The sequence below is a fragment of the Ovis canadensis genome, chromosome 19 (genome assembly GCF_042477335.2).
Source record: "Ovis canadensis isolate MfBH-ARS-UI-01 breed Bighorn chromosome 19, ARS-UI_OviCan_v2, whole genome shotgun sequence".
NCBI classification, from domain to species: Eukaryota; Metazoa; Chordata; class Mammalia; order Artiodactyla; family Bovidae; genus Ovis; species Ovis canadensis.
The window spans coordinates 25,578,495-25,595,387 of NC_091263.1; the positions used below are offsets into that span (position 1 = coordinate 25,578,495).

The following is a 16,893-nucleotide window of genomic DNA, read 5'->3' on the forward strand; positions in this document are numbered from 1 at the left end:
GAAGACCCCCTGGAGGAGAAAGGCCACCCAGTCCAGTGTTCTAGCCTGGAGAATCCTGTGGACAGAGGAACCTGGTGGGCTACAGTCCGTGGGCTCACAGAGAGTCAGACACGACTTTGCGACTGAGCACACGTGCAGTTTATGTTCCGAGAATAACTGGATCGTAATTGTCCAGATAAAGGATGCTTGAGAGGCACTGTCTTCTGATGGGTCTTTTTCTTCTTTCTCAAGCTCATCCTTGGTTTCTGTCCTTTGCAGGCTATGCAGTTACTGCCGGCCACTTTTCTCACGTGTCCTCCACTGACGTGGTAGGAGGTGCCCCGCAGGATGAAGGCATCGGGAAGGTGAGGAGGAGAGTGTGTGAACTAGCATGGGGCCAGCAGGGTAAGCGCACTGCCTCTTTTTAGAGATGTATCAGCTCACGTTGATGTGGACATGCTGCTGGATAATGGTGACATATTGAATCACCTGTCTTCACTCGGCCTCTTTTGAGAGTTTAATTTGACGGCTTCTTCAGAGTGTGAACACTGCTTCCAGACCTCTCTGTCTTCAACATGTTGTCATCTGAGAATGTTTTACACGACTGACTCTGTATTATTTGAGAAATGATTAAGGTTGTCCCCTGGCATCATGGCATCCACCAAAGAAATGGTATCTAGCACTGCCCAACCCCAAATCCTCCCCTTTCCCAAACCCTTTCAAAATTTGCCTTAATGGAGCCAAGTCTAGTCCCAAATATCTCTGGGGATTTCTTTATTTTTAGGCCTAGATTTCTCATATTTTTTGTTTTTCTCCAATGTTTTAGAACAAGATTGGTTCAGCCCAGAAGGTAGAGTGGGAATATATGGGCCTGTTTCCCTAAATTGTCTGTCCAGAGGGTAGAAAAGACTCCATGTATACAGGGCTGTCAGAATCCCTTTGGGAATCATGGCATCTGTGGGGCCTGGGATAAGGAGAACTGTGCTTGTTGGATCTTTAGCTCCAGGCTAAAGGAAATCCAGTTGAGTCAGTCTAGATGAGTCAGGAATCTGCATTTTAATGAGCTCTGTAGTTTTCCTGTAGGTAAGACTGAACAGAGGAATGGTCTTTAGTCTTATCCGTAGGGGTGGACACATGATAGAATCTGGTTGTATCTCCATGGACTTGGGAAAGTGGATTCTGGAGAGGCCCAGATGGACCGAGACCACTGTTAACCGGAGCCTTCAGCTAGGATGTCAGTCTGATCAGCAGATGAGGCGTGACTGCTGGGCGTTCATGAGGGTTATTTTCCCGGATCCTCCTCGGCAGGAGTTAGAAGTTGCCACTCATGTTTCTGGAGCATGTGCCTCCCTTCCTGTTGACACAGATGTCGTTTTCCCTGCAAACGAAGTCAGATAAAAATCTAGGGCCTGAGTACAGGGAAGGTGGACAAATGAACTCTTACAACTTCAAGCAAGGCATAGGTCTTTCTGAGCCACATGAATTCCTCTACACGATGGAGGGACAGAGCCAAGAGCTGTCCCCATATAGATAATCTCTTCTAGGAGGAGCTGTGTGTGACCAGGCATCTCTGTAGCATTGGCATACGTGCCTGCCTCCCAGTTCACAGCGATACGGATGCCTTGGTGGTGACAACAGCATGTTTTGTTTTTTTTTTTTTAATTACCAATTAATTTTAAATCACCAGTTGGTTTTAAATCACCAGTCAAGAAAACTTGAACTAATTGTATTGTCTTTTCTTCAGATGGTTGGGATAACTGTGTAGTCCCTGTCAAGTCTTAGGATGAGAGTGGTATTTAAAACTGATAGAACCAGACAGAGGGCATCATGGATCTAGTTAACAAAGGCAAGCATGAAACTGCTGCTTTCAGCCAGAGCACAGGAGAGGCACTGGGGAAACCAGTCATAGTTAGCAAAGCTGGCGGTCGTTCCATATTCCCAGGCACAGGAACTGGTACATACTTGCTTCCCAAGGACCCCAGGATGGATCTCTGGCCTCCAGGATCTTGGCGGTCATCATTTCTGGTGTCAGGGCAAGAAAGCGTTTGCAGTAAGATGGCGATTCCTTACCCCACGGGAGGCTCCCCAGCACCAGTTCTTATGGGACATTTGTTCTTCCTTTAAGATGCCACTTGGAAAAGAACTTACATACTCATGTCATTTAGGAAGTTCTGTGCAAATAGTCCTCACTGTGGTGGAGATTCATCGGTGTACATGTCGATGCTAAAGCCTCCAGAAGGTCCCCGGTAAAGGAATTTGTTTAATTCTGTCATTTCCCAAACCAAACTCATATTTATCCAAGCAGCTATCCTGAAACTAATGTTCTATGGAACCACTTTGGAAAACTGCTTTGTCTAAAATACTCCCATCTACCCCTCTGTCTCACACAGTCGGCCCTCCGTATCTGTGTTTCCACACCTGTGGTTTCAACCAACCGTGAATGAAAATAGGAAAAAAAAACTAAGAATTTCCAAAAAGCAAAACTTGAATTTGCTGTACAAATGTATTTATACATTGTATTTGCAACTATTTACATAGTATTTATATTGTATTAGATATTCTAGGTACTGTAGAGATGACTACATAGGTTATATGCAAACACTATGCTGTTTTACATACAAGGCTTGAGCATCTATGGATTTTGCTCTCCCAGAGGTTCTGGGCCCCATTTACTGACACCAAGGGCTGACTTTATTGTGACACCTGCTAAGGCCCTAACTAACTGGAGTGAAGGAAATGTATCAAGGAAGAAATATTTCTCCCAGGAATTGATTTTTTGGTAGCAATTTGGAAGCTCCTCGGGTCTTACTAGGCACAGCCTCCGTAAATGATGTGGTTCAGGAGGCATGGGGGTGATTTCTGCCTCAGGATTAAAGGACACTTTCTTTGTAAAGTTGGTAAAGTAACTTGTCATCAGCTAGTGTAGGCAAACTTGTGTGTCTGTTCAGGCCTTTAAATAGGACCCCCAAGAGAATGCTGATAAATATCTGGTCATTGGACACATCTTACCTAGATTCTTTTTCCTTCCATAGGTTTATATTTTTAGAGCTGACCGAAGATCAGGCACCTTAATCAAGATTTTTCAAGCTTCAGGTAAAAAGGTGAGATCCTTGGGATTAGTGTCTTTTTGTTTGTTCGTGAGGTATCATCATGTGGGAATCAGTTCTTATTTAGAAAGTTGGCTTAAAGGCCTGTCTGTGCCCTGCATTTACATGTTGGTTCTACTGCATGTTGGAGCCTTGACCTTCTCAGCATCGTGTGTGACCTGCAGAATCCTGGATTCATGCGTGTTGTAGAGACAGGTAGCAAGATGAGTTTGTACATGACCAAGTTATAGCACAGAAGTCTTAAAGGTTGTCTGTGGTTCAGATACTCCTCAGGAGGACTGTGTGCCCTGTTTCTCTCTGCCTTTATCTCTCTGCCTCTCTGTCCCTCTCTGTCTGCCTTTCTCCCAACTCCAGAAAGATCACGCATTGTTGAGTACAGATATATGGCCGATTATCTTCAGAGGAGGCCTGCACACAAGTGGTTCTCCCTCTCCCTTATCTCATCAACCCAAAGCTGCCCCTCCTTCTCACATCCCGAGCCTTCTGCCCTCATTGCCATAGGGACCGTTGCCCCACAAAAACCAAACAAAGATCACCCGGTTCCTTTTGGGACTTTGAAATAGAAATAGCTGGGGAAGGCTGCCCTGAAGTTAGTCCTGGCAAGGTTTATCTGCCTGTGTCATCTTGTTATCCTTACCCTCTTGCTAATTCTCTCCCTGCTTCCTGTAAGTTTCCATTATATTGTACCATGTTCTGAAATTAAGCCAGGTAGAGATTCCTTTGATCAACAAGTACCATTTTTCATGGGCTTATCAGTGGTACACACCTTAGCCTGGCTTCGGCTGGCAGGATTGTTTGGTGAGACTGGCCGCACTAAGAGGAGGCAAGTTTAGGCAGGGAGTGAGGGGGGTGATTTGGAGGCTTGTCTTGGTGGAGGCCTTAGTGAGCTCCGGGAAGAAGCACAGAATACCTGGGACTTGGGAGGGAGATTTGAGGAGGTAGGTAGAATCACCTTTTGACATTCCTATCATTACCCTAAGAAAGGTCGGGAGGGGGCGCGTGGAAGATGACTGTTTCCTTCCTGGGTGGGCCACACGCCCCAGTTCCGGTCCCGCTGTGTCTCACCTGCCTCCTGCCAGCCTGGCACCATCGCATATTGTTCTGCTGGGGAATCATGTTCTGAGTTCCAAAAGTCCCACTCACAAGTAGAGCTTTTTTAAATTTTTGCAGTTTTAACAGCCTTCATGTGTATTCTTAGTATATAACTGTCATAACCTTTTCAATAAAACGTACATCACCCGACCCAGTTCTGTGAGCTTTTCCCTGAGAGCAGCGCTGCCTTCCCCCGGGAACTATGCTGGCCTGTGTTATTTTAACATTTCGAAAACCCCAAAGCAACAACACTGGAAAAAGTCTGTGAGTGATTCTGCGAAAAAAAAAAAAGGATTTCCAAGCACCTCTAAAGTTAGAAAAGAAATAACCCCCATGCCATTTCTGAGAAAAAGAGTTCCAAAGAGCAAGTAGGGGTAAATGTAGCCTAACGTTTCAGTTCTTTCTCCAAAAAAATCAGTGGGTGAGTTTTCCTGTGGAAAACCCTCCCTCCCTTTCCTCCCCTTCCAGTACGCTGGGCTTGAAAGCATGAAATTAAGGATTCCTTCTCCCCCCACACCCCCCCCCCCAGGTTTACTGAATGTGACTGATGTATAACACTTTAAAGGCGTGCAGCATGACTTGATGCACATATATTGTGAAATCACACTGAGGTTTGTTAGCACATCTCTCATCTTAGATAACTACTATCTTTTAAGGACTCTTTAAAGTGAGTTGTGGGCCTTGAATCCCCTGTCACCCCGTTTTTAGAGTGTCTTCAGGTTCAGCGGTCACTGTGCCTCCCCTCTGCTCCCTGTGTCCCCACCTCCGCTGCCTGCGCCCAGGACAGACCCAGCTGATGCCGGTCGTCCTGGAGTAACCAGCCGTCCGTAATTGTGCCCTTTCTCCTTCTCAAAACCCTCCTGGTTTGCATGGTAGCTGTCATGGCTGCCCATCTCTGCCTGAGTTGTGGGCAGGTTTGGGGGAGCAGATTTGAGAGTGGTGGCATGAAAGGGAAACTTCCCGAGGATGTGATGATGTGGGTTGCAGCACAGACCAGCAGATCAGCTCTAGTGTCCTCATTCTGACACAACGGGGCTTCCTGAGGAGGGGGCCAAGGGCCAGCTGTCTCCCCTCCCAGCTACAGAGCTGCTGTTCATTTCCCTCCAGGCTCTTCTCGTCCTCTCCTTGAATTGCGGTGGCATCCATCCTTCATTGTGCCCTCTTGTTTCACCATCTTCCAGCTTTACCCACGTCATCATCTTGCTGATTTTGAAATAGACCATTACTCCCTTTAGATGTCTTATTCTGCTTTTGTCAAAAGAAATGAGAAATTCATGTCCCTCTGACTTCTCCATTATTACAGCGGGAAAGGACATGACCCCAGACTTTCAAAGGATGTCTTTGCATTACCCCTGTGTCTGGAGCCACGCTTAAAGGAAGGTTCTGACTCAGGAAACCCCTGGTCCACTTCTGCTTTTGTGTGACCAGAATCTGGTCAGAGTTCTGTCTCCTGGCCTCACCGTAAGAGAGACAAAACCCCAAAGGGTTCTGGTCTTCACTGGTTGACATCCTTTGTAAGGTGCACATAAGAAATCACCAAGACAAGTGCAGTTCTGTTGGTAATAGAGACACGTGCGTGCACACTCAGTCACTTAAATAGTGTCCGACTCTTTGTGACCCCATGGACTGTAGCCTGTTGGGCTCCTCTGTCCATAGAATTGTCCAGACAAGAATACAGGCGTGGATTGCCATGCTCTTCTCCAGGGGATCTTCCCCAACCAGGGACTGAACCCGCATCTCTTACGTCTCCTATATCGGCAGGTGGGTTCCTTACCACTACCACCACCTGTATCCCCACATTTCCAGGTTGTTGGGAGAGCTCTGATCTGGGAACAGTCACCCCAAAGCATGTCATTGCCATATCCAAGTTTTATTGCGTTAACTGAGCATGTGAAGTGTTTATATGTCAAAACTTAGATAGGAAACTTCACGTACAGGGATTTCTGATTGAACACCGACGAAGATGCCAAGTTAAATAGTCCATTGGAATGAAACAAATAGTTCCCCTGGGACTCAGCCAGAGAGAACTGCCAACAACTTCGGTCTTCATGGCCTTGCCTGGGTCTTAGCGGTTTCTTTATGAAAGTTGAGATAGGGATATTGGCAAGGCCACTGAATTGGTGACCATCAACTGGTTTCTGCCCCCACCTCCATGATTCTGAAACTTCCCCATGCTCTTCTCCCTTGGGAAGGGGTGAGTGGGAGTGGGTGGAAGTGGCATTGACACGTGACTGGGGAGGGACTTCTGAGTCCTGTCCCAGGCCGAGTTGCAGGAAATGGACCAAAGTACCCTCCACCTCTCTCAAACTCCCCCGGGTTAACTGCCAACAAACAGCAAAAGAAAATGCTTGTTCATGTCTGTAAAACCAGAGCCCTTTTACTTGAAAACATTTATTTTAAAAGGATAGCTTTTTTTTTTTTTAAATTAAAAACAGAGGTCACAGCCCTTGGAAAGGACACAGCCTACAAAAATTTTCATTTGGCCTGCATGGTATGTTTATTTATTGTTTTTAATATGAATTAGTTGTCAGCATTTTAAAAATAGGCAATTCAAATAAAATTTTAGAGCTTTGGTTTCTCTTAAAGGATGAGACAGCTGGTCTTTTCTGGGTCAGTCAGGAGTTGACTTTCCCTGGGTGGAAGTTGCTCCTTTCACTGGGCCAGGGGACTCTGATTTGCCACAGTCTCCACCACCCTCTGTTTCTTAGACAAATGAGCCGAGCGTCACTTGTCACCTGTCAGCGTGCCTGTGTATCATTTGCTTTTCTCTTACACCTATTATATCACCTGTCTGGATCCCATTGGCTTTTGTGTTTGAGACCCCTGATTTAAAATAACAGGACCTGAGTCAGAGAAAGACAGATATTGCATTATATCATGTATATGTGGAATCTAAAAAAAGTGATGCAGATGAACTTGTTTACAGAGTAGAAACAGACTCAGAGACTTAGAAAACAAACAGTGTTACTGGAGGGGAAGGCGGAGAGGGATAAGTTAGGAGTTTGAGCTTAACATATGCACACTACTATATATCAAATAGATAAGCAACAAGGACCTGCTGTATACACAGCACAGGGAACTATATTCAGTATCTTGTAATGACCTGAAATGGGAAAGAATCTGAACAATCCATCACTGAATCACTTTGCTGTACGCCTGAAACTAAACACTGTATGTCAACTATACCTCAATTTAAAAAATGGTAAAAAAAAAATAATAATAACAGGTACTGGATAGAGCTATGATTAAGCCAGTATAACCTGGCTGTATTCCCTCACTCATCAAATAATCTTATGAGCTGTGCATCTTCTATTACTTCAGCACACACCTTCCTAGCCAGTCTTCAGTTCTGCCCAGGACTGGGTGAGGGTAACCTGTTTCTCATGTAACAGTTTATTTTCATGCCTGCCTTCTGTTGTGAAATTCCATATTCCTCACTTGCTTGGCCTTGTCAAATGTCTGATATATGAGGCACTTTTATTATGGTTATAACCTATGTCTGCAGCCTTAGCTTGCGTTTGTAAAAGCAGAACCTCGTGCTCCAGGGATTGGTCCATTTGTTTCCTCTTTGGTGGGGCTCCAAGTCAGTGGCATGGGTCTCCCATTGACCGGGGTCTCCACACGGCTGCCAGGAGGCGTGGGGAGTTGGGATCCACCGTTGCCCGAGCGCTCTTGCTTCCCGGGCAGCACAGCCAGCGCAGCCTCTGCGGGGCTCAGGAGCAGATGCTCGTCGGGCTGGGGGCTGGAGGGCAGCGGGGGCCCCGTGTGTGAGGGCGGACACTGAACGCTTTGTTGCAACTCGACTTGGTTACAGATGGGCTCTTACTTCGGCTCCTCCTTATGCGCAGTTGACCTGAACACAGACGGCCTCTCCGACCTGTTGGTGGGGGCCCCCATGTTTTCTGAGATCAGGGATGAAGGGCAGGTCACCGTCTACATCAACAAAGGAAACGTGAGTACAGAGCTGGGCAAGGTGTGGACAGGGTGAGGGAAAGAGACATTGCCCTGAGGAGTAGTGACTGAGGCCCATCACCCAGAGGAGGTGAACAGACTTGCTGCCTACCTTCAGAAAGCCCAGTGTTTCATCTATGGAAAGCTTTATGCAGTGTGATGACTGCAGATATACAGGAGTCCAGAAATATCCAAATGACTAGCGTTGAGTGCTCCTCATGTACCAGGAGCTGTTTCTCTTGCTTCCTGTGAATGATCTCAATGACATATGCACATTTTTTCAGGGGGTCCCCATTTTTCAGGTGAAAAAACTGAGGCTCAGATAGGTGAAGTCACCTGCCCCAAATCACACAGGTAAAAAGCGGTGGGGCTGAGATTTGAAACGTAGGCAAACTGACTTTGGAGTTAGCATGCCTCATCTCTAGGTTATGCCACCTCCCTGAGAATATGTACACAGAGAAGCCTTCTCAGGGGACATGATGGCTGGAAGGAACCTTGAAGAAGAATAGGAGTTAGACAGACAGGTGGGAGTGGGCTGGGAGCTGGGCAACGTAGATTGAGGTGTCAGGCAGTGGGACCACAGTTCAGCATGGTGGGACTTGGAGGGGGGTTTATTAAGTGGGGACCAGCACAGTGGCCGTGGGCTGTAGTCATGACGTCCCTTAATCTGGAGAACTGGGAAAAGAACATGGTTGCGTCAGAAAGATGTCTCTGCAGCACAGTGGAGGGTGGGTGGGGGCAGAAGCTGAGGGACTACAGTGTACGCGTGGGAGCAAAGAGACCAAAAAGAAAGCAGAATCTTTTCAGGATCTAGAAGAAAGCGTATTCAACACGAGGGAAATGGTTCAATGAAAAAATTCTGTGACCACCAGCCTTTTAGCTAACTTGAGAAAATGCTTATGAGATAATCAATGGCAAAGCAGGATTAAAAACTGCATATACAATCAACCTTTAAAAATATACAAAATACATAAAGTTAGTAACAAATTGCTCTGGGTGGTGGTGCTTGGGTAGATATTTAGTTTTATCTTTATATACATAGTGAGAATATAATTCTTTCATAATCAAAAAAGTTAGTAAAAGTGTACTTTTAAGCTGTGACCAAGATGTTAAGTTAGTTAAGTTATCCTCATTGGGAGGGGGTGGTGGTATTTAGCTATAGCTAGGTGGGCAGATGCCAGAAAGAAAGGTCAGTGATTTAAAGAGGAGCCAGGGGATATTAGAGCCTTGGACTTTCTTGGATGTTTGCAAGCTCTTTGGGGAGATGCCTCCTGGTACCTGTTGCGATGGCACCTGCTTCTATACTGACCTTCCAGGAAGGGAGACAGGGCAGGAAGGGGAGAAGGGAGGCAGTCATCATGGAGATGAGAACAGTCAGCATTCAGTGGCTGCCGGCCACCGTGTTTGCAGAAGACTGACTCGATGTTTGCATGGGTGTGAACTTGTCAGGCAATAAGGTGACCAGCCCATCAGCCCCGGGGCATGCGATCTATGAGCAGGATCATTGCCCAGACCTTCTGCAGGCATATGGCACCCACACAACCTATGGCCAACCAATGCCTTAATGCCTTGGGATTACCAGAGTACCTGCCAATTGCTGCTAAGTCACTTCAGTTGTGTCCGACTCTGTGTGACCCCATAGACGGCAGCCCACCAGGCTCCCCTGTCCCTGGGATTCTCCAGGCAAGAACACTGGAGTGGGTTGCCATTTCCTTCTGTTGAACTTCATCCTATGTGATGAAAGGTTTCAGGGCAGTGTGGAGCAGTGGGGAAAAATGGTTACTTGCCCTTGAATGTTGGTGTTCCCACGTACACACATAGCCTGTGTGATGTGGACGGCTCAGTTTGCTCATCTATGGAGTGGGCGGAGTCATAAGGTCTTCCATATGCAGTAACTATGTGATTTAAATGAGGGTGTGAAGATACAGTGGCTGGTACATGCCAGGAATCAGTGTTTCTCCTCTTCACCATGCTGATGGGAGGAAATCGGTGCATATTTGTGTTGTGAGGTGGGGGTTTCACTGACTTAAGAAATCATCACATGTTTATTTTTTGAAAGGTGTTTGTATATAATGGAAAAAAAAGATTTAGTCGTAACGAAAGCTTTGGGATGGCTTGTGGGTATACCGTGGCTCTGAGTGCCTCTACCCAGGAGCAGGGTTAGACGTTCTTGTGGCTCAAAACATTCAAGTGTGTGCTAACACTCTGATGGTCACGTGTCAGCGATTTGGGGGCAGAGGGGGTGTGGCCTTGACTGCCTCCATCACCACTGACCCTGCCCTCTGTTGGTTGGTGTTTGCTCAAGAAACACAACCCAGATATGAAAACGGGCATGGTTTTGTGTCCTGTTAACACCGCTTTCACCCCTTAACCCAAAAACTGGCTTTTAGTTTTTCTGAATCATGAGTCCCTCTGTCAAGATCACTAATACATGCATCCTGCGAAACAGCTTTATAAACGTGTACCAAAGGCACAGGAGATCAGAAATGAAAATATGTATTCCTTTAAAACCACTTTGGGGATACTGTGGGGAGAGGAGACCGTGAGGACAGGCAGGTAGGCAGGTAGATAGGTTGGTGGAGAGTGTTAGGACCGGGAGAGGTTTAGTCATTGGCCAGCAGTATGTCTCCTTCCCTCTAAAATGTGTCTCAGGTGATCAGAGACCCCCATGGTGCCCACGTGGAAGGGGCTTCTTTCACCCGTGGGTCAGGGGGACGTTGGGTTCCTGGGATTCTGCCCAGGTGTTTCCTGTCCATGGGTGTGCAGCGGGGGAGGGCAGCATTCCCAGCTCTGGTTTTCATTCTTTTTTTGGTTGTTCGGGTTGTTTTTGTTTTGTTTTCCGTCTTCCCTCCACCCTGTTTCCCAGGGAGTCCTGGAGGAGCAGCTGACCCTGAGCGGAGACGGTGCCTACAACGCACACTTTGGGGAGAGCATCGCCAGCCTGGGCGACCTGGACGATGACGGGTTCCCAGGTCAGTGAGCTGGCTTCTGTCCTCTTACCTGGCCCTGGTGTGGGCGCTCCAGGATCCACCCGCCCGAGGGAAGGCCCGTCCATGCACTCGAGGCAGAAAATACCTGTGAGACCATGTTTCCCATGTAGGCACAGGGCTGAGCCCTGACTCTGATGGAGTTTTGCTTCTCTGAAATCCCTCCTCGTCAGCTCAGTGCATAGGGGCTTCTGTGGTGGCCACGTCTGAACCAGCTTCCTCTCGCCACAAACCCTTCTTGTTTCTGAGCCTCTAATGCTCCACGATGCTCTGAGAGCACGCTGGACTGACTGAAGGTGTGAGTTTGGGGAGGGGTGGAGGTATGTGTGCATGACCCCTGGTTCTCTTTGGCCTGAAGTTCTCTTTTGGTCTGTTCAGGACGTCTTCCCATCGCTGTGTGTGCTGGGTTCAGACATCAGGACTGGTGGGGGCCACGTCACTGGTGGGGAGGGCCGAGGCGGAAGGTGGAAGATGGGCCTCAGCCCGGGCATCCAGGCTCCTTTGAAACCATAATTCCACTGGCCGTAGAGGGCCTCATTCAGATATTGGGGACCTCTGCTTGAGGTTGGGTGGGTGATGCCCTTAACCCTTGACTTCCCATCTACAGACACATGACTTTTGTTAGAAGCAAATTGAAGAAAGGGAGAAAGATCTCAGCCGTGTCTCAAGAGTTGTCAGTTTATGAGAATAACACAGAGATTTTTTGTTCTTTTTTTTTTTTATAAAGTGAATACTGTTTTATATAATTCCTTTACCCAAGGGTAGAGTTGACTTTCTCAGCTATGCAGTAACCATTGTCTATGGAACTCTCTTCTCTGATGGACAGACATTAGGGTGGGTGGTTGATATTCACATTCTTTTATTGCACAAGTTAATAATTTATCTTGTGAAGATGAGGTAGAAATTGTTCTGGTATTAAATTCTTCTCAGCTTCTATAATTTTCTTTCTACTTTTTTTTTTTTCCTGCTGCTAAGAGATTGTGTGCCTAGTTTAATGCCTGAACAAGTAGCAATCAAGACCTCTCTAGACATCCTGTGGGAATTAGAGAACCCACTGTTACATTATTCCGCATGGTTTTTCTAACGCAGAGCTGCCTTTCTTCCCCCAGATGTGGCCATTGGTGCACCCAAGGAGGATGACTTTTCGGGAGCAGTGTACATCTATCATGGCGATGCCAGGGGCATGGTCCCTCAGTACTCCATGGTAATTGGCATGAGAATGTCTTGGGCGCTGGTCATACATTCATTCTACAGACACACGCAACACCCAACATTGCTCCTGCCTTTACCTTCACCCCCTCCAGTGAAGGATGCAAACCACTGATACCGCTTCTTAAATCTGAACATGTTTATAGACTCCCACGTTTGCTCATATCTAGGGAGGTATTCTGCCTATAGAAGATAGTATCCAAATTCTTAGCCACAGTTAGAGAGGCTTATGGAAGAAGAGGAGGCTTGCCTTTTCTGGTTACGGCTTTGTCAACCATTTATGGTGAGCCAACGGATTATCCTGTAAAATATAACCTAGAACGACAATGGTCCATGGAGGAGGGACCTGGAAGCTGTTCACGGGGCTGTTGTTACAACTGGCATTAAAACTGTCAAAGCCCTGGCCTCGTTCCCCTGGACCTGGGAACGTGGAAGTGGTGAGTTCTGTTTTTTCGCTTGAAGTTCAATCTTGCTGATGGTGTCAAGCCTAGCCCCTGGGAAAAAAGGAAGTCACTTTCTGGACAGAAGCATGATCAGGATGTTTGTGGATGTCTGTGTGTAGAGTGGCACAGGCCTGGGTTCTTCTAGCGAGTCAGCAATGGAAAGGGACTGAGCGCACGTCGAGAAATTTCCAATCAGCCCATACTGATTTACTGAACGTTTCTTACTTTCTCGCCTCCTTCTACTCAAGCTGACACTTCTCGTCACCAAGAAACTTGCCTCATATCTTGAATATTGGGAAGGAAACCAAACTCTGAACTGAGTCCTCTTCTTAGGAAATGTTCTATAAAATGAAAGAGGAGGTATTGAAACCTGTCCATGTATGGAAGTCTCTAGGTAGGAAAAGACTTTCCAAGTTGATTTTAAGGGGCAGTACCTACATGTTAAGTTCAGTGTGTCCATTCCTAATTGTGCTTCCTGCAGCAGATAAGAGTCAGCTGATTGAGGGTCAAGGGCTGGTTGGCTGGCTGCCAGCTGAGCCCAGGCTCCCTCTCCTGGGCCCCCTGCTTGGTTCTCTGATTCCAGCAGGAGGCAAGTGCCGAGGGAGGTGCTGGTGAGAGCAGGGATGCTTCCTGAGTGCCTGCTCTGCTGTCTTACCTTCAGTCCTCATCACAGCCGTGTGACGTGGGCACCTCTGCCATCCACCTTTCCTATATGAGGTGACTGTAGCCCAGGGAGGTGCATTGACCTGCCCATCGTCACCAGCTAGGAAGTGGCAACTTGGCCACTGAGACTTTGTCAGTCTAACTCCCAACCCTCTTATTGCAACCACTACCCTCAATTCCATATCAGAAAAAGGAACACTGAGAGAAGCTCCCTTGGAAAACAGAAATAGGGAAGCTTATTTTGCTGGGAGGCATATTTACTCCGAGGGGCCTTCATCTACGTGGACCATGCTCCGTGCATTAGAAATGAGTAAGTCCGAGTCTTTGCGACCCCATGGACTGTAGCCTACCAGGCTCCTCCATCCATGGAATTTTCCAGGCAAGCATACTGGAGTGGGTTGCCATTTCCTTCTCCAGGGGATCTTCCCGACCCAGGGATTGAACCAGGGTATCCTGCATTGCATATAGACGCTTGACCATCTGAGCCAGCAATGATTAGGGTGAGAAATGAGTAATGGTGGGAATAAACTCCTAGGGGATTCAGCTGGCTCGGCAGGAGGCAGAAGCCTCCGGGGGAATTGTGGGGGCCACACCCAGTCCCGAGGGGCTGCTCTGCTGTGGGTCAGGGGGCTCTGTTCCCACTGTCACAAGCTGAAAGTCATCCAGGGAGTAGCCATCCTTGGGCAGCCATTGAGGTCACTCTCCACGCTTCCTCCTGGAAGCTTGTCGCTGGACCTGGGAAGCTAATTGCACAGAGAGGCGATTACAAGTTGAGAGACCCCGCTTCCCTTCCTCCTGCGGCCCTCCTATGTTTTGTGGTGTTGCTGGGAGGGATCCCTGCAGACAACTGAAGTATACATTTTGTGGTCAGCGCGGATTGTCTTTATAGGAAGCAGGGATCAGCAGCTGGATCCGTCCTGCCTTTGTCAGCACGCAGCCTGGCTCGTTAGCTCTAACAAAGAGAAGTGGTTTGGGGCTCTTTAAAAAAAAAAACGAGAAGAAAAGAAGCAACCGGTGATTACGCATTTCCAAGCTCCTAATGTATATGTGATAAGTTTCGTGATTTAAAAGGAAGAAAAAAAATCCTTTAATGCCAGATTGTCCAGGGCCCAGGCTTGGACAGAGCGGGCATTGTGTGGGTGAACTAGAGAAGGAAATCAGAAACAAGTCTGGGCAAGGGGATTGCTTTTCTTTGGCCCAGATTGGTATTATTTCTGCTGGATATATTGTGAGATTGGGGTCTGAAGTTCTTCCATATTACTCTGTAACTCATTCCTCTTCCTCGAGTTTACCATGAAAAGTGTTGATTTTAAGATCCTCCTGTGCCTTTCTCAACTTGAGCCCCCCGGGCATGTCCCGGCGGCCCCTGTGATCTCTCTCCTGCCATCAGGACACCGCATGAAAACCTGGTGAAGCGGAGGTTTCCCAAGGCTCCTGGTTTTCATTTAGAGTTATTAGCACCAAGCGGACTTATCTTCCTGGCTTTATGGCATAATGGCCTGCAGATGTCTGTGGGATAACTTAAGCCTGCATCACCACCCCCAAAAGGACCACCCCTTCACTCTTCCCAGCTTGTCCCAGCCACAGCATACCTCAGAAATGCAAACTCAGGGCAAGCTGCTGCTCACATCTTTGGACCTCAGAGCAAGAGATGCTCCGCTTCAAAATGTGGCTTTTAGGAAACACACAGACGCACATCCCTGTTTGTTTAGATGGAGCCACAGGGGAACGTAGGGCTCTGTCTGTTAGCAAGATACTTTTCTTCAGTGTTTCCTACAGTGCTCTGATTTTTACTTTAACATTTGCACACTTCCTGTTGGATGGTTTCACTGAGGTGGCAGGAGGAGGGTTGTTTGCAATTACTGGCTGCTGGGGAAGTCCCTGCTATCTCATATGTAGGTCTTATAGAAACCCCCCCTCCCCACACTTGTGATTTCTTTGCAGGAAGGGACAGGATAAGGCAAGAAAGTCCCAAGTGAGCCCTGGGTATATATATACCTGGTTTTGACATGGAGGCTGCTGTGTGGCATGAATACAAAGCACTTCTCTTATCATCCACAATGAGGGCCTTGGGAGGGAAGCCTCACCAGGGAGACTGTTTATAGAAAGGGAAGAAATAACAGGTCAGATCCCAGAACATGGCACTTTCCTGATTTGGAAAGTTTGGCATCTTTGTGTGGAGCTGTGCCGCACACGCATGGGTGTATGACAAAGGCTGGGTGTACAATAAATATTCTTGAGCCAGTGCAGCATGTGTTGTGTTAGCACAGGTTGGGCTTGACAACGACAAAGAGATAAATACAGATGCTGGTATGGCCTGCTGGCAGAAGAGCTGTCAATGCTGAATGGTTGGTTGAAGGCTGCCTTTCAGGGCAGCTTCAGCTGATTTTTTTTTTTTTTTTAATTTCCTTCAGTTTACAAAAGATTCAGGACCATGGAGTTTTAGATTTACTAGGTAGAGCTGTTTCGTCCTGTCTGTGATTCTCAGGAGCCTGAACATCTTCTGGTTGGCTTGATGGAGAGGTGGTTTCCACGTCATCTTTTCTAGGTAGATGTGTTGATTCCTGTCCACCTAGAACTGGGCTCACGTGTGCATCTTAGGAGTGTTCCATGTTTAGTACATGTTTAGGTAGAGAGATGTGAGGAAAACGTGTTCTGAGGATTCCAGCCAGCTATACCTGTATAAAAACAAAACAGAACTTCCCTTAGAAATGGCAGTTGACCTTAATCCATTTGGAGCTTCATTCAGTACATCAAAACATGAACATGCTCATCTAGGTGGTTTGTTCACCGAGCTTAGAAAAAGTTGTAAATGGTGACATTTGACTCAGGCAAGTACTAATAAAGGAGTGTGGGGTCTTCAACTGCCTGCTAAAGCCCCCGATCAAATTCAGGCCACATTTTTTTTTTCTTTGACCAACTTCAAGACCAAGTGTCCGAGAGAAGCTGGGCTAAAGCAGTCACGGGTTCTTATTTGTGACTGTGCTCCTTCCGGTGGCTCAGTCTCCCTATTATCTGTTGCAGAAGTTGTCGGGGCGGAAGATAAGTCCGGTGCTGCGGATGTTTGGTCAGTCCATATCGGGAGGCATTGACATGGATGGAAATAGTTATCCTGGTAAGCTATTTTTCTTGAAAGACACATGAGATAAGCCAAGATAACCAGTCTGGTAAGTGTGGTCACATCTATTTAGGCTTAGAAAAATTCACACAAGTAGAACAGGGTGTTTTGCCTGGTGTTTGCTTTTTAAGATGAAAGTAGTGTTAAAATTCATTTTTCTTTTTTTCAGTTTTAAAATGATCTGCTCTGAAGGGTTTAAGCACCAGGAGGGTGGATTTTTGTAGTGATTTCCGTGGCAGCAAGTCTTTCTGATGAAGACAAAAAGCCCTCTCCACATTCAGAATATAAGGAGTGAAACCTTGTGCTTTCCGTATTATTTGAGCATATTTGGAGGTGTCTTCCTC

The 16,893-nt window shown here is 47.0% G+C and overlaps 1 protein-coding gene across 1 annotated transcript in view; it reads left to right on the forward strand.

Moving 5' to 3' along the window:
• ITGA9 (integrin subunit alpha 9) overlaps positions 1-16,893 on the forward strand; it is a 368,409-nt gene that overhangs the window by 59,373 nt on the left and 292,143 nt on the right. The window contains exons 7-12 of the mRNA XM_069561451.1: positions 259-344; positions 3,012-3,080; positions 7,993-8,130; positions 10,996-11,101; positions 12,226-12,320; positions 16,456-16,546. Of these exons, the coding sequence (XP_069417552.1) occupies positions 259-344; positions 3,012-3,080; positions 7,993-8,130; positions 10,996-11,101; positions 12,226-12,320; positions 16,456-16,546 (585 nt within the window). The remainder of the gene's footprint in view (positions 1-258; positions 345-3,011; positions 3,081-7,992; positions 8,131-10,995; positions 11,102-12,225; positions 12,321-16,455; positions 16,547-16,893) is intronic.